At 48.4% G+C, this 17,762-nt stretch overlaps 1 protein-coding gene across 1 annotated transcript in view; it reads right to left on the minus strand.

Moving 5' to 3' along the window:
• LOXHD1 (lipoxygenase homology PLAT domains 1) overlaps window positions 1-17,762 on the minus strand; it is a 167,089-nt gene that overhangs the window by 66,154 nt on the left and 83,173 nt on the right. Inside the window, exons 15-21 of the mRNA XM_072829473.1 lie at window positions 14,822-14,898; window positions 13,709-13,905; window positions 11,111-11,303; window positions 6,733-6,893; window positions 3,881-4,352; window positions 3,255-3,409; window positions 1,146-1,279 (exon numbers count right to left, since the gene is read on the minus strand). Coding sequence (XP_072685574.1) covers window positions 1,146-1,279; window positions 3,255-3,409; window positions 3,881-4,352; window positions 6,733-6,893; window positions 11,111-11,303; window positions 13,709-13,905; window positions 14,822-14,898 — 1,389 coding nt within the window. The remainder of the gene's footprint in view (window positions 1-1,145; window positions 1,280-3,254; window positions 3,410-3,880; window positions 4,353-6,732; window positions 6,894-11,110; window positions 11,304-13,708; window positions 13,906-14,821; window positions 14,899-17,762) is intronic.

Consider the following 17,762-nt stretch of genomic DNA (forward strand, 5'->3'; position numbering starts at 1 on the left):
GTGTGCCTTAGAGTCCTCATCTGAGGCAATCTCTTGGGCTGGTGGGGTAGAGTGGAGGTGGGAGATGGGGAGAGCCCCATCACCCCCTGCCCTGCACAGACGGGAACCCAAGAAGAGGGCATTCTCCAAGAGATCAGATTGTAGACCAAGAAGTGGAGTCAACTCATATTTATTTATTGGGCACACACTATATTCCAAGCACTGGCAGGCCTTCAGTGGCTCCACAACCCACTCAGGATCTTGCCTGCTTTCCTCTTTACCTCCTTACCCTCTCTACCTCCCTATCATACCTGGGACCTTCTTTCATGTCTATTGTCCCTTGGCCCTTTGTGCTCAAGAGGCAATGGGGCCTAATAGTAGAAACACAGCAGATTCATCATTGGTGATCTGGAGTTCAGGTCTTGGCTCTGGCATGAATTGGCTTCACCAACTTGGGGCATGATTCCTTCACCTGTCAGGAGTACAATATCCTCTTCCCAACCTAGATCCTGGTGGTAGCTGGGAATATTGAGCAGGGGTCAGTACACTATAGCCTGTGGCCCAAATGTGGCCCACTCACCTGTTTATGTACCTCCCATAAGCTGAGCATGAATTTTACTTTTTTAAAGTGTTGAAAAAAACCTAAGGAACGCATTATTTTGTGACATGTGAAAATTACATGACATTCAAGTTTCAGTGTTCATGAATAAAGTTTCATTGGAACACGGCCACATCATCCATTTAGGTATCACCTATGGCTGCTTCCCCACTGCCAAGACAGGTAGATTGACTGTGACAGAGACACATGGCCCCAAAGCTTAAAACATTTACTCTCTGGCCTTTACAGAAAAAGTTTGCTTACTAATCCTGGTCTAGAACATTAAAACAATGGTACTGGAAGCCACTTCATAGTTGAGGAGGGACTACGTCTGGGTATGGGGACTGGAAAGGACAGGAAATGTGACCTTCTGAACTGATGGATCTTAAGAACTGACAGGAGGCCCTACCAGACTGGCACCTGAGAGGGCAGTAGCTCCAGGGGACCAGGGGGAGGAAGAAAGAGAGGCAAAGGTCACCCAGCCACCCCATCCTCACTCTCAGACCTCTTTCCAGAACTGTCTCAGAGGCAGGCATGGCCTTCCCTCCCTCCCCTCAAGCCCACTCACGTGATCTCATTGTTCATGTCTGTGATGTCTATTCTGTCCAGGAACCAGCCTGGCCTGTTGCCTGAGTTGTCATGGCGAATCCGAATCTTGGTCAGAGCGCCCAGATCAATAGCATAGATGGTGAAGGTGTCAGTCTGGGAAGGGCCAAGGAAGTACTCAGAGGGCTGGCAGGTCCCTCCGCGCATGCATGCGCACACGCGTGTGCACGCGCGCGCACACACACACACACACGGTGCCTCTACCACACACACAGTCTCGCCATCAGCCTCGCCCTCCAAGCACCTGGGGCAGCCTGGGGCCAGCTCTGGAAAACGCAGCCAGTTGACCGGCAGTAAGGTCTGCACTGTTGGTTTTTCAACCCCACCAGGAGTCGTCCCACTCTCACTGTGTCCCAGAGGATAGAGGGAGGAGCGGGAGGGCCATGAAGGTGACTGAGGGGCAGAGAGAAAGCAGGCTGGCTGGTCACCCACACTGGTGTAATGGGATGTGTGCGTGTCTGTGTGTGGGTGTGGGGGCTGTCATTGGGCATGCATGGAAACCCCACGCTATGTGTGCACCTGTGTGCATAAACCCCTTCAACCACACATTCTGACTAAGCACCTGTGATGAGCCAAAGTACAAATCCAAAGTGATTTACATAATTCAAAGTGTAAATCCAAAGTAATCTGCAAGAACAGGAGACTTGCACTTGCTCACCCTGTAGGTGGGAAGACGTGTAGACCATATGTCCATATACTGCACGAGGCCGCCTTAGGCCCTATAAGTGAAGGGATTCTTCTTGGCTGTAACTTTTTGAACTCTTTATAATGAAAAACATTTCAAGTCTACAGGAAACTTGCAGAAACAGCACAATGAAATTCTTCATGCCCTTCACCTAGATTTTGTGTTTGCTTGCCCTGTCTTTCTTTTTTGCTCATTGTCTATTTTTTTCTGAATCACTTAAAAGTAAATGACAGATACTGGGATTCCTCACCTCTAAATTCTTCGGCATGGCTTTTCCCAAGAATGGGTGATTCTTGTATAATCACGGGCCAATTACCAAATTCAGGAACTCTAACATTGACACAGTATTATTATCTACCATACAAGGCTGTATGCCTATTTCATCCAGCATGCGGGCCCGTGACACCCTCTCTAGCAGGTTTCTTCCTATCTAGGAACATAGTGGATGTAATTTTTAAAGAAAACTATCAAAACGTGAATAAGCCCTAATCCTCAAGTCATAGCAAGGGTGTGTGGGAAGAAAAAGCAGCCTTTGAAGTAAATCAGAGGAACCCATGAGTACTTTCATGGGTTTGGTTTCTTTCTTTTCTTCTTCTGTGTAGATGAGGGAACATGGCTTTGAGATCAGGGGCAGGGATAAGAAAGGTGAGACAGGATGGCCTTTCAGCCAGAGGATACTGTAAAACTTTGAAGGACAAAGATGACAGCTGGATTTTTTGTGCTTTTCTCACTATACCTGGAAGAGGGGCTTGTGTGCATTTCTTTCAATGCTCGAAAGCCTTCATGACTCCCCCCCCCAGCAGGACACATGGTCCAGACTTCTCGACTTTCTTTCAAGGCCCTCATGCCCTACCCCCGTTCATTGGGCTCGTCAAGTTTCCCAGAGGCAGCATCCACCCTGGCTCAGCATTAGTACAGCACAGCAGGAAGATTCACGGTCTCGAGCTGGCCTTCCACATTTCCACCCCACGTCTTTGTCCTGTGGTCTCGCCCTCGGGGAGCACCTCTCAGGGTCATCCATAGACATCTATACCACACTCACCCGCCATAGCCCAGTGTACAGCTCTCCTTCCCACCATGTTTCCTCCAAAGCACCATCGGCACTTCTTCCTCCAAACCCCTGCTCCAGCCACTCAGCACCTGAGCTTCTGTTACCTACACTACCTCTGGTTAGTTCCCATGGGATCATGAGGCTCAACGCCCCCTCTCTGGGGCTCTCTTATATTTCCCACCACAAAGCATTGGTGCTTACAGAGGAGCCACCCCCATTACATCTGGGTGGACTGAACAAAGCACCCTGTTGGATATTGTGCTGTGGGCGAGGGGTGGTAGGGATAGTCCCGGGAATCAGCACCCTGCCCAAGGACCAGAAAGTCCACACTCTACCTGTCCCTGCTCAAACTTGTTGGACTTGTCTGACTTCTTCAGGGGCCGCTCGCCTGTGTCGCCATACTCCTCACCGTAGATGGTCAGATAGACGTTGGCATCGGTGCCAGCCTTGGGCACATTCCCTGTGATCACCTGGACCTCATAGGTGTTGGCTGAGGACAGAGGAAAATGTAGCATTGAGGATGCCCAGGCCTTGAGGTGGAGCTGAGGCTCAGCCTCTCGAGTCCAGCCACCTCATGGCAGCAGGAAGGACCCATGGAGTCATCTGCCTCTACACTCACCTGGAACTAAACCCACCTCTCCTCCCTACTCAGGGCTTTCCTTTGCTATGAAGCCCAAGAGGCTGGGAGTCACAGGGAACTGCCCCCAGCAGCCCTCCTACCTCAGGTCCCACTTGGAGTCGTGGTGAGCTGTATCTAGGCTCCTCCTGAGAGCCACCCGACAGGGGCAGAACTTACCCCAGACAGACACCTGTCTGTGGTGGCCATTCAGACCAAGGTCAGGATACCTACTTGGGCACCATGATGGGTGCTCCCCTATGGGGCCATCAGTGACAGGAGAGCTAGACACCCCCCTTCCCCGGGCCCCCTTCAGTGGACCAGCTGACCCCTCCTCAGGCTTACGCTCAGGACCCGGCCGGCCTGCTGGCACCAGCTCCACGACAAGTTCATTGTCCTCCTTGCCCCGGGCCAGCCAGCGGTGGGCTTCAAACTTGTACTCCTCAATCACCTCCTGCATCCCTGGCCCGAACTCCTCCTCTTCCTCTTCCTCTTCAGTCTCCTCTTCTTCCTCCTCAGACGAGGACTCCTCTGATGAGGATTCCTCCTCTTCATCCTCCTCATCCTCCTCGTCACTGCCCTTCTTCTTCTTCTTCTTCTTCCTCTGCAGCTTGGCCTTCAGCCGCTCCTTCTTGAGCAGCTGCCGCAGCTTCTCCTTCTCCTTCTTCTTCCGGGCCTCCTCTTCAGGTGTGAGGTCCACCTCCCGCACCACCAGGTGCCGCAGCCACAGTGTGTCCACAAACCAGCTGGGTCCGAAGCCTTCGCCCGTGTGCCCCAGCCGGATCTTGAAGACCTCACCCACGTCTTGCGCCTCCAGCTGTGCGAAGCACAGGGCAGTGGCTTGGGGGGCCCCTGGTGTCCTCCCCTCCCCCCAACCTGCAGAGCCATGCACAGGCCTGTGTGCAGAGCCTCAGGTTGGGGTGGCCCGGAGCCTTGAGCTCAGAAGCTTCCGCCTGTTCCCTCCCTCCTACCATGCCTGGTCGCTGGGCCCACCATCCAGGACCCCTTGCAGGCCCCCCTCCACCCGAACTTAGTCCTTTCTAACCCCAGGTGGTGGTCAGCATGGTGTCCCTGTCCCTTGGTCTCTTCCCCTTCTCCCCCACCGCATGTGCGCATATGCATGCACATGCACACACATACACACATGCACAGGTCACACTCATTCCTGTTAGTCCCAGTTCCATAGCTTTCTTCATGCATTCCCTCACCCAGAATGCCTTTATTTCTTCCTTTACTCCAAGTAAAAGCTTTTTATCCCGTTTTCTGAGCTTTGTTACTACTTTTCAAATGTTTAATTTATGCTTTTCTGCATTCTCTTTCCAAAGTTTTTTCCAGCCTGAATCATATATATAACTTTTGCAATAAAAAGTATTATTTTTTTAAAAAGTATGCAAGAAAAGAATATTATTTTTCAAAAACAAAAAGAACATCTCACCCACATTCCCAGGAACTGCAAGCCCCTCCCTGAGTACATGGCCTCTTCTCTCCCCGACAGGAGAGAGGAGGCCCAGAGCTTGGCTATGGTCCTAGCCTGTCACGGATGCCCTCCCTGTCCAAATGAGCTTCTCCCTGCCCACTGGAGTGGGAATTTCTAAAGACAGGGACCATTCATTCTTGCTTCTCTCCCCCGCAGGTCTAGCACATGGCTAGCTCAAAGGGCAGTGCAGATGGGCTTAGCTTTTCTTCAGAGAATTGGGTCCTCAGGCTTTGATCTGCCACTCTGTTCTGAGCCTCACACTGCAGTGAGGTCTAGCCCTTGTAGAGCTCAGGGGAGGGCTCACAGGGGGTGCCTGATGGTTGGGTCACCCTTAGGGTTTCCCATTGTGATGGGCCCTTGTCTGGGATTCTGAGCCTTTTCAAAGCCTCGTGTCACCAATTCTCCCATATGTATCTTGGTGAAACTAAGGCCCAGGGCTGTCCCATGTATAACTCAATGCCTCATCACTGGAGTCCAGGCCTAGATGAGAACTCAGGTCTTTTGACTGTTCATGAAGCTACGATGTAGCCAAAATCACCTTTATGAGAAAATGATCAGCCAAAATGGGACCCAGGAGCCCCAAGAAAGAGATATTTTTTCTTCTCAGCTACGGAGGGGATGGGTTCTGAAACTGGTAAATCTCTACTTCATCACAAGAGATCTCTCTAGCATTTTCCAAGGCACAGCATCCCTGCCATAACCTCTGCAGACAGGCCTGCTCACCATCCCCTCTGCCCACATCTGTCTGTCCCACCATTACTGCTTCATCACATCCAACCACACAGCCTGGTGGCACTGGAAGATGCTCTGCTCTATTACATCTCTACAACTGGTCCCCATTTCCCAAGTACTTCTCTGACATTGACTGTTTTTATCCTTCCAAGGACTGTGAAGTAGGCTAGGGAGGCAGTCTAAGGCTAGGTTTGAACTGATGAAGAATCTGAGGCTCAGAGAGGTGAAATGCTAGGGCCTCTACCTCCTCAGCAGTGTAATGGGGGATTGGATTCAGTGAGGCCCTCTCTGGAGTTAACGTTCCATATACCCCAGTCCAGCTCAGCCAGGTTCTGCTCTGCTGGGCACTGGGGTAGGATTCTTTGCTCAGAGCTGTTTGTGGCACACAAACACACAAAAACACTCAACATGAATATGCTCTCTCCATACATATCTGCACACACATGCACATACATGCACTAGTATCCCATATAGAACACTCATGTGCATCACACTTGCATCTTCCTTTCCTACCAACAACATGCTCACATTCTCATCCCTCCCTTTTCTCTATTCAAAGGGAAGTGCTGAGTACTGGGGCACTCAGAACACAGCCAGGAGACTCCTCCCCAGATTCTGTATGGGAAACATGGCCCTGCCCATAGGCTGAGAGAGCTGTAGAATCAGAGGCTGGCAGTGGCTGCCAGTAATCAAGGGCCTCATGCCATATTTTGCCAAATTAGAATCATCTACTCCAGCAATACTCAGAATTACAGCATGTTAGCCTCCCTGGTAAAGCTTGTAGAAGCATAACCCAGAAAACATACCCCACCATAGAGGTTCTGATTTTACTGATCCAGACGTGGGCTGGGAGCACTTTTTTTTCTTAAAGCTCCCTTGGTGATTCAGAAGAAGCCAGGGATGAGAACCACTGACCTAGTTCAATCCTTTCATTTTGGGGCACCCATTGGCACTCTGTGGGTACTCCCACTGCCTTACCCACACACACCTGGAATATGTCTTTGGATGCACGATCAAAAACTTTCGAGCGGCTGGAGAGGAAGAGCACTTCTGTCTTGCCGTCCTCGCCATAGATCTGCACGTAGACTCGGGCAGTGGTACTTGCCCCGCCCACATCCCCAGTCCAAATCTCAACCTCATAATGGACCACTGGGTAGGCACATGAGGGAAAAATAGACATTCAGTAATATTAACAGCAGTAGGGGTAGTAAGCAAGATATTCCTGACCCTGTACCATGTCACAGGCATTGTCTTCTCTAATCCTCTCATCAGCAGGATAGGATTATCATTGCCATTTTGCAGGCTGACAAATTGAGGCTTAGAGGAACTGAGTAGGTGGTAGAAATGGCAAACTCAAGCAATCAGACTCCAAAGCCCAGCCATCCCCTGCACCACATATAACTGTTGGAGCCAGGATTGAGAAGTAGGCAATATACCAGCTAGCATTCTCTGTATATGCCCACCCCTGGGCGGACACCAAGATACAGAAAGAAGCAAAGGCTGTGTGTTTGTCTGTTTTCCTTATTTTCAGTCAAGGACAAGGGATTGAAATTATAATTTTCTTTTGAAAAAAAAATATATTCTTAAAACTTTTATTTATTTATTTGAAAGAGAGTGTGTGCACATGCACACATGGGTGGGGTGGGCAAAGGAAGAGGGAGAGAGAAACCCAAGAAGACTCTGTACTGAGTGTGGAACCTGACCCTGAGATCAGACCTAAGCTGAAACCAAGAGTTAGACGCTCAACTGACTGTGGCACCCAGGCACAAGCAAGCTCTACACCCAACATGGGGCTTGAACTCATGGCCTCAAGGTCAAGAGTTGTATGCTCTACTGACTAAGCTAGCCAGGCGCCCCTGAAATAATAATTTTCATTTAAATATACGCATCTTTCAGATGATATCAACAGATACATCTACACAAAGAGTTGCCTGTATTTTGAAGTAATACTTTATCAAGGAGTTACAGGGTAGAAATGTGCTACAGGTATGCACCACTAGAGGGCACTACCCAGTGAAGAGCAAAATGTCTACCAGAACTATGGTAGACCTTTTCTTTTAAAGTTTGCTGTGCTCTCAGCAAAGCCATTAAGATGATAACATGATTTTTTTTTTCCAAGATGAGACTTATTTTCAACAAGATGGAGGATCTTCCATTACTATAGCAATGTGAGAGATTTGAGGCAGAAAGCAAGAGACTGGCGGAGAGCCTAAAGAAGTTGAACTGGTGGGACGCCTGGGTGGCTCAGTGGTTGAACATATATCTTTGGCTCAGGACGTGATCCCGGGGTCCTGGGATCCAGTCCCGCATGGGGCTTCCTGCATGGAGCCTGCTTCTCCCTCTGCCTATGTCTCTGCCTCTGTGTGTGTGTGTGTGTGTGTCTCATGAATAAATAAATAAAATCTTAAAAAAAAAAAGAATAAGTTAAACTGGCCATCTGGGGAGTGAGGGTGGGAGAGTGTATGGACAGTGGGGGAAGAAGGGTAGATTCAGTAAAAGCTGACATTCCAAATGGAGAGAATCCCTAACCCCATTTCCTCTGAGATCCTAGACCAATAAGCAGCCAGAATGATACAAAAACTTGGATAGATAAAAATGGGCATTCAGAGAGTGAGAACCAGCTATTGGAAATTAATATCATAGCTGAAATAAAATATTCCATAGCAAGGGTCAAGTCAAAGACAGCTCATAAGAACAAAAGAGGAAGTTTCCCAAGAACAAAATGACAAATGATAGAAAGGTAAGAAAATCAGAGGAATTCCAACATCTTACCAAGAGTCTAGTTCTAAAGAATACAGAGAATAGAAAGTTGGAAATTGTCAAAGAAATAATATCCAAAAAGGTCTCAGAATTTAACAATGCTTCTAGAAGGAGCCCATGAGTTCCCAGAACAATGGATGAAATTAAAATGACAAAAGGCAGTGAGGACATCATGACATTTCAGAATGCCAGGAATAAAACTAGGATTCCATAAACTTCTGGAGAAAAAAAAACCCCAAAGGGTTGGATAACAGAATGGCATCAGACTTCCTAGTTGCAACACTGGGAGCTAGAAGATGGTAGCATAATTCCTTCTAAACTTTAAGAGAAAATGAGTTCTAACCCAAAATTCTGTAATGAGCCAAATTCCTGATCAATTGTGAGACATTTGCAGACATTTCTCCTCCATGCACTTTTCTCAGGAAGCTACTCAGTGGAAATGAAAAGGAGGAAGAAACCAAAGATGAGGAAGACACAAAGTCCAGGAAACAGGAGATCCAACCCAAGATAAAAAAGAAAGGAATTTCCAAAAATACGGCCAAAGAAAGTCCCAAAGGACAACTTCTTGGCAGCCTAGAGCCTTTAGAGTTTCCTAAAGAATGCCTTGGGGTGGGGAGTGAGTGGAAAGAGGTGGAGAGGAAACAGAATTGCTGTTGGGTTTGGACTTATGAAGATAATTTTAGTTCCACTGGAGAGATGGAGATAAAATGATGTTATGGGAGAATTTTCTCCTCCTTTCCAAATTCATGGTTGAAGCCCTAAGCCCTAGTATCTTAGAATGTGACTTATTTGGAGATAGGGCCTTTAAAGAGAAAATAAAGTTAAATTGAGACCATTAGTGTGAGGCCCTAATCCAATATGACTGCTGTCTTTATAAGAGGAAGAGATTAGGACACACACATGCAAATGCCCAAAAGAAAGACCATATGACCATGTGATGTAGCAAGAAGGCAGCCATCTGCAAGGCAAAGAGTAAGGCCTCAGAAGAAACTTAACCGTCTGACACCCTGATTATGGACTTCTGGCCTCTGGAACTGAGAGAAAATAAAATTCTGTTGTTTAAGCCATATAGTCATGGTATTTTGTTATGACAGCCCTAGTACACTAATATGGGTAGGTGGGTATATAGAAATACAGAAGGGTATATAGAAAACTATACAAATGAAAAATTAGGCCATTATTAACTCCAGAAAAAACAAAAAGTTGTACAATAATTGAAATGCAATCATCATACAATAGGTGTCTCAGCAGTGAATAATATTTACACAGTCATAGTAATGTAAAAATTGAATATTGATGTAATTTTATTGAAGGCTGGAAGGAAGGGAAGCCTGTATGTACACACACACACACACACACACACACACACACACAAGTTAAAAGAGCTAAATTCTCCTCTTCCATTGTAGGAAGTCAAGAGTTTTATTATGAATAAAATAATAAAGAAATTGGTAAGCAAATTGTTTAAAATATAGAGAAATTTCAGAGGAAAAGTGAAAGTAATTTAAAAGTTGTTACCTTTGAAGAAGGGGGAGGGTAAGGAGAAGGAACTACTACTTTTTAAAAATCTATGTCTTGTTAACTAGTATCTGTATCACTATAAAGGAAATCAAGTTTTAATTTCTAAAAAGAGGAAAAGAGTTGATTCTTCACACTGGCAGGTACCATGTATGTATGTCTATGTGACACAGTCTTCAAGGAATCTACAGGATAGTTGGGGAGGGAAAATGCACACATGAAAAGACACAAGGAGTTGTGGGCAAGGAAGAGGTGAATTCATATTGGGGTTCTTTCTCAGGGAAGCTTCTGGGGGAAGTGAGCCTTGGGCCATAGACTTCAGGGTAAATATAGAAATGCAGAGGTGAGGAAAGTGACATTTTCTGCATCAGTTTTTGGTGCCACTATCTTCCTGACCCTCTACATAACCTCTTGTTTCTCTAACCCCTACCATAACTATAGCTTTCACATCACGTGCAACAGGTAGCCAGATCACCTGGAATTTCACCTTCATTCAGAGATGTTGCCACCCTATCCAAAAATGCCCTCCACCCCTGTGCCGTGACTATCACCCTATCCTGCTTCATTTCCTTCATAGCTCTTACTTGGATTGTATTATATATTTATTGTTTGCCCCGCCACTTCCCCTGGTGGAATGTAAATTTCACAAATGCAAGGATTTGGTCTATTTTGTGCCTAGGACAGGGCTGGCTCAGAGAAACAGTCAATATATATACTTATCAAATAAATCTATGAATAAACAGCTTTACCTCCTCAGCCAGTTTTCCTAGTGGAACACACGGACTATGTCTCAAACTCTTGTATACAGGGCTGAGAATCTGAGAATATATATTTTTAAACAGAGTTATTTGCTGTCTTTATTCCGGAAAAAAAAAATGCTTCATCCACTGAGTCCTCAGTTTCTCCATTTGTAAAATGAGCCCTTTTGCCCCTCCTAGACCCGTGATACCCCAGGCAATCAGAAGCCCCATTATCTCCCCTCCTTGTTAGGAAACAAGACCCAGGTCACCACATAGTCCCTCTTCTTTCCCCACTACCCCATCCCACAGGGTAAACTGCTCAAGGTCTCATCACTGCTGCTTCCGTACATTTCTGGATTTCCACGACCTCACTGGGATAGAGCTCCACTTCCAGGCGCCCATCGGCCTGGTTCTTGTCCAGCCAGCGGTTGGCAGGGAAGGTGTACTGCTTGCCTTGGCGGGGCACACGGATCTGGACGCTGCCAAGGAACCAGCTGGCGTGCATGCCCGTGCTGTCATGCCCGATCACCAGCCGGCTAATCTGGAAGGAAACGCAGGGTGCGAGTGAGCAGAGCTGGTGCGTAGAAACCTCCGCGCCTCCATACCTACCCACCCCACCATCCCCCCCAAACACTGGTGCAAACTGCTGTCCTCAACCCAGATCTTCAGTTCCCCAAAAGAGGAGGCCGCTCAGAAGGAGGAGGCTGGGTCCCAGTCTTGTCTGCCACCAGCCACCTGGACTACTGGGGGCCCATTTCTCCTGCCCGGAGCCTCCGTTCCCTCCTCTTAAGAGCAGCTCACCTCTCAGGGAAGTTGTGAGAAGCACATGAGGGAGTGGGCATGATGTGAACTTTGAAAGCTCCAGTATGTACTTGGGTGGTGGCTGCACAGGAAAGGGAACATTCAAAACATGAACCATTTGCTTCTAATATAATCATGGTATTGATTTGGCTTTGTTCTGCTTTAAACAATGCACTATTGTATGTACCTCTGCATTTTTTTCTTTTTCTCTGCACCGTCATATAAGTGACATGGTAGGTAGACACCCTCTCAGGACAGCCTCTCTGGTTCTATGCTCAATCTCTCCTCTTACCCTTGGCCCTGAGGAACATATTTCTCTTTCCAGTAGCACTCAATTGTCCACTTGCTTTGCTATTTTACATTTTAACACCTTTACATTTGACATAGACAATGGCGTCAATCATCATGTTACCATCCTTATGAATACTTGTTTCTCCAATGTTGAATCACTTTAGTGTTTTCTTGAAATGCTGTCTGTGGGGCAATTCTAACATCAGATGGAATTATCAAACAGCCTTTGAGATCCCCTGCCAAGCTTCCCCCCTGATTCTCTCTGTGTTGGTTTGGAGGGTAATGCTAGCCATGAGTCTGGGGCCAGAAGGCTAGCTCTAGACAACTGTCCCTCCAAGCCCTGTTCTTGCCCTTCTGAGTACTAAGTGCCTCTTTGAGCTCATCATGAAAACACTGTTGTAACTCAGTGCATGTCTCCTCAGACTACTGGAAGGAAACCAGCTTTGTGTACAGAGCCCGAGAGCCTTTTGGGTGAGTGCCAGGGGTCACAGGAGAGTGTCACTGTCTGTGGTGCTGGGACAGTGACAGGACCAGCTGAAAGAGTAAAGACAGAGATAGGTGTCTTCTACCTGACACAGTGGGAAGCTCCTAGGACAGAACTTCTTAATTTCCTTCAATTCCAGAATGCCCAGCACCTACGTGGAGCAATTATTCTGTCAATAACAGCTAGCGTTTACTGAGCGCTTTCTGTGGGCTTGGGGTATTATTAACCTAGTTAATGCTCACAACAATGCCATTAGCATCTCTTGTCGTTATGAATGAATGCAACAAAGGTGAGGTCACTTACAGGCTTGGCAGGTAAGTGGAAATGTGGGACCAGACTGACACTCCCAATCTCTTGGCCACACTGTCTGCTGAGTGTGTTTCAGAAACACAAGGAAAGGCCCCAAACACCATTCTCCTTCCCTCAGATGTCTCATTTATCTGCTGGCTGTTACCAGAAATCCTCAGTAAAGGGAACAGCATTTCACTCTATGATTATTAATTCTGCTGAAAATGTAAATACCTTTTAAGGAAGGAAAACTTTGATTTACCGTCAAGGTATAAAGAACTGATGTGAAATCTTCCCTCTGAGAGCATTTTCATGGAGTACTTCAAATAGAGTGAAGCTCAGAGACAGGGGAAAGGGATTGCAGAAAGTGAGGCTGCAGTCAGGGAGTTGTCAGCATCCCAATTCCCACTAGCCACATCTTGAGAAGGGCAGGTGGTAAGAGGAAGCCCAGTTCAGATATTTCTAGAAAAGTTTCCAAAACTATAGTCCAGGGGGTTAGATCTGTGCGTTTCCAGATGAAGAGCTTAGGCTGCTAGCAGCAGGGCTACCTGGGGCCTTGACCAAGTGCCACCTTCAAAGGCAGAATCTTTCCCTTGCTGCTCAGGGTGTGCACTGAAACAAGTTTCCTGAGCGTAATTCAGATGCACAGTCATGTTTGGAGTTGGGAAGTATTTTTAGCCCCTCTTTTCCTTCCCTGCGTGCCAGCATCCCCTTCTCCAAGACACTGGGACCCACCTACACTGGTCTTGGCTCTGTAGGTAAAGGAAATGTTGAGACCACAGACACCAAAAATAGTCACTCCATCCCTGAAGGGACTGCAGAAGCTTAACCACTGTCCACATAGCTTCTGCTGCTCTGGGTCATAGCCAGATAACAATGTATGTCTCCTACCCCCAAGTGGGCATTCTTTTCCCTTCAAAATGGGTTCACCTGTGTGCATGTGAGGATGCATATGCATGTGGTGTGTGTGCATGTGGGGGTTGTGATATGTGCGTGCACATGTGAGTGCGTGTGTGTAGTCACATGTGGATATATGCAGGGTGGGGGAGACCATGTCACGTGGTCTCAGGAAGGGGACTTACAGTTCCGATGTTCAGGGTCTCCAGGGTGAACTCATCCACTCGGGCACGTTCAAAATAGTCTTGCAGATTGTTATCAGAGACCAGAAGAACTTGCTTGATGGTGTCAGATTTATCCCCATAGAGCTTGATGTAAACTCTGGAGTCTGTGCTGGCCCCAGAGACATCCCCCGTCTTCAAGCTGATGTGGTAGCGGAAGTCTGGATGGACCAAGGTGAGAGGTGGGGAGGGAGGTGAGGTTAGTGCAGGGCAGGTGGGAAGGGCTGGAGCAGAAGGGTGGTCTGCAGCTGGGGTGGGACACAGGGCTGGGGGTCAGCAGCTGAGCCCTTGTGCTCTCTAAGCAGCTCCACAATGGGACAGGGCTCCCTTCTTCTCTGTCGGGTCCCCTCATCTACAACACTGGGATGCTAACCCCAGCATGGCCTGCCCGAAAGGTGTGAACGCTCCGAGAACAGGTAAGCATTCGAAGAATGGCAAGTACAGGGCCCTTGAAGGACCCAAGGCAACCGTTTTGTCCAGTTTCTCATCCAATGGGTGCGGAAACAGAGGCAAAGGAGCATCAAGCTTTGCAGACGGTGTTTAGCACATTATATATGTAGAGTTGTCACTAAGGACTTTGATCTTGGCTTTACAAGCTAGGGATCCGGGCTTTAGAAGGTTACACGTTTGGTTCAAGGCTGTTGACAGTTGAGCCAGGACTGAAATTCTAATGTGGACCTAAAGCCCCATCGTGAAACAGGGCACCATGCAGATGGTGCTCCATTTTCTCATCAGAAAGATCTGCATTGCCTGTGCCTAAGGGGAGATAAGAACGCCTGTTGGCTAGTGGTACTGCCTTTGTTGCTCTTATCGACAGAGCCCTGGATGTGCTCAGGGCCCCACATCCAAAGCCACAAAGAGACTGTGTACCCAGCCCAGACAGCGAAGAAAATTGCAGATCATCCCTCAGAGCCTCTTCCTCTCCGCCCTCCCCACTGCTGCCCCTGGGGTGGGGGTGGGGGAATGAAGGGAAGAGCACATGCCTGTTCCAAAGGCTTACTTCCATGCAGCAAGGGGAAGGTGCCTCTCTCACCGGAGGCCTACTCACCACCTCACCTGCTCATCGGGACGACTTACTCTTCAGTGTTGCATTGCTGTCACTGGGCAGCAACTCTCGGACCAGCTGACCATCATCCTTATCCTTGTCCAGCCACCTGGTGGGTAGACAAGGGGCTGTTAGCTCTCTGAGTGGTCCACCGCCAACCATCGCACAGTTCCTGCAGAGTCACCAGGGAGGTCAGAACCGTGAGTTCGGCAGAGGAAAAGGCTCTACAGAAGCTAAGAACAAAGAGTCCCCACTAGACTGGAGAGGGAGGACTGCCCTGAGGAGGTGATATTGGCTGAGGTTGGAAGGATGTCGAGGAGTTGGCTGGGAGAAAAGGGAGGTGCTTTCCCAAGGGAACAGCATACGCTGGGACAGAGCAGGGCCTCCAGGAGCTGACCTGAAGGCCCCTGTGGATGGAAGGCAGCAGGGTGTTGGGGGCAGGGAGTAGCTGGCATGTGAGGAAAGGAGGCTGGAGGGGTAGAAGGTCACAGCATGCAGGACCTTGGCAACCGCAGTAAAGAGTCTATCTTGAAAGCCAAGAATATCGGTGTCATTGTTATCAGCAAAAACAATCGTCTCTTTTTGGGAGAATCTATTGTACAGATGGCACTGTGCTGGGGGTTCTGGGGAGAAAGAGAAGGCAGAAAAGAGGCTTGGCCCTCAGAGAACCTACCACCTAGTTAAGAAGATAGGATAGATTAGGGGCGCCCAGGCGGCTCAGTTGGTTAAGCGGCCAACTCTTGATTTTGGCTCGGGTCATGATCTCAGGGTCATGAGACTGAGCTCCATGCCGGGCTCTGCACTCAGCAAGGAGTCTACCTGAGATTCTCTCTCTCCTGCTCCCTCTGCCCCTCCCCATGCTCACTCATGCTCTCTCTCTCAAATAAACAAACAAACAAATAAAATCTTTAATTAAAAAAAAGAAGCTGGAATAGACTAGCCAAGGCATGGAAGACCAGGACAAGGATGGTTGTTGGAGCAAAGTAAGTGCAACAGGAATTTAAAGAAATGAGAACAGTTTGTGGGGAAGGGGTTTTGCCCTGAGTCCTCAAGGAGGAATGAGATTTGTCAACAAGGAGAGGCTGATCTGGACCCCACGGGGCCAGGTTTGATGGCAGTGACTCATCTATTCACCAGAGTGGGCTGTGGCTCCAGCTCTCTGCTGGTCATCCACTCTTGGGGCAACACGTTGGACCAGTTCACCCAAAAAGCACCATCCCCACTGAGCCTGGGCATGCAGCCTGAGAAATCAGATGACCGTGCAAGCATGAGATGCCCAGGCCTTAGTACTCACAAGGGTCTGTGATACAGGTGATGGAGCAGAAGAAATGCCCATAATGTTCTCCAGCATCCTGGGGAAGCCAAGATACTTACCTCTTGACCAGTGTCTCCCGTTTGCCTTGGTCCTGGAGCTTGTCTTGGCAACCCAGCCCTGTCATACTCCTGGCAGGGAGGTACCTCCTTGGCCACAGAACCCATCAGGGAAACCAAGGCCTTGCCTACTCCCCAGCCCTCCCGACACGGAGCTCAGGTCTCCCTAAACCACAATACCCCTGCCAATACACCCTCCCTGGATAGTGGGGTCCCCGTCCTTTCTCTCTCACCCTCCCTCCCCAAGCACGTGAGCTCACATTCCCATGGGACCTTGCTGCCTGCTGGCTGTTAGCTCATAATAAATGTTACTCAGTGGTTGAGTAGTCACACTCACTGTGGGCTTTGGTGCTGTGTATCTTGAACACCAAAGTTATCTGGGATTCCAAGACAGGAGGATGCATTTGCAGAATTCTTGGCACTGACAATGGTGGAGGTGGAGGGGTGGGGATGGGAGAGAGATTTGAGAGCAGGAACTACTGCTTAGGGCCCCTCTGATCAACCCATTAGGAGTCTCCCCCTCTGTCCCATGGAGGTAGCCCGGCAGCTCCCACAGCAGAGACTGTAGAGAACGGGGTGGTATGGCCCAGCCACCCTCTTGGGGATGGCAAGAATGGAAGCCAGCAGCCCCGCAGGCACTGGAAAATCCATGCGCCCTTTCTCTACCACTCACCCACCACCAGGCTACTCCAGCAGTAAAGGGACACAGTGGTTTGTCATTTTAGTTTCCAACTGGAAGGTATTAATAAATATTTCCAAATATAGTCATTTTCTTTCAGCTTCAGACACTTGGGTGAACGCCTCTGTTGGTGATTTTATTGCTCTTTCCTCAGGCTCATAAGAAACGTGGACATCTGCACATGCATGTACACACAACACACACACACACACACACAGCTGCCAGAGCTGAAACACTCACACTACCTGATCCTGGCAGAGAAGTGTGATAAAGAGGCCTGATTTGTTCTCCCCCAAGCAGCTAAAATAACAGTTCAGGTGAAAAAAGCAGCAGCGTGGGAGTGCACACTCCATCTCCAGGTTCTTCAAAGTCCTCCTGGGTCCTGAGTCAGTAAATGCCACCACATGCCTCAACCAAGGCAAAGGAATTCATTTTCTTAAAGATGCATGAATGCTTTATGGGTTTGGGGGCAGGAAGGGCTCTAGGGTGTTTGAGGGCCTTGACTTGCCCTCTGCCCTGCAATCAGAATCACTGGTGTCTTTGGCAGACTTGGCTCCTTTCCAAGCACAACCCCATTTTACCCTTACCATCACTGTAAGACACATGCTGGTTGGGAAGGTGCAGATGACCAGAGAAGTTAAGAAATTTGCCTAAAGCCACACAGCAGGGAAGTAGCTAGACTCCTGGTCCCACACTATTCCTGAACCATGCATGAGCACTGTAGGCAGTGTAAACATCCCAGCTTTCTCCTCATCCTCTTTCCAGGATCCCTGTCCTCTTACTGACCTGCCTTAGGGCTCGGTCCTCAGAGTTCTTCATCCACACTCTCCCTGAAGGATCCCACATCCATTTCCCTGACTTTAAATTCTATCGTTATGCTCTCATTTTCTGGAGCTATTTCTCAAGGCCTGACTCAGCCTACT

The sequence above is a fragment of the Canis lupus genome, chromosome 6 (assembly GCF_048164855.1).
Source record: "Canis lupus baileyi chromosome 6, mCanLup2.hap1, whole genome shotgun sequence".
NCBI classification, from domain to species: domain Eukaryota; kingdom Metazoa; phylum Chordata; class Mammalia; order Carnivora; family Canidae; genus Canis; species Canis lupus.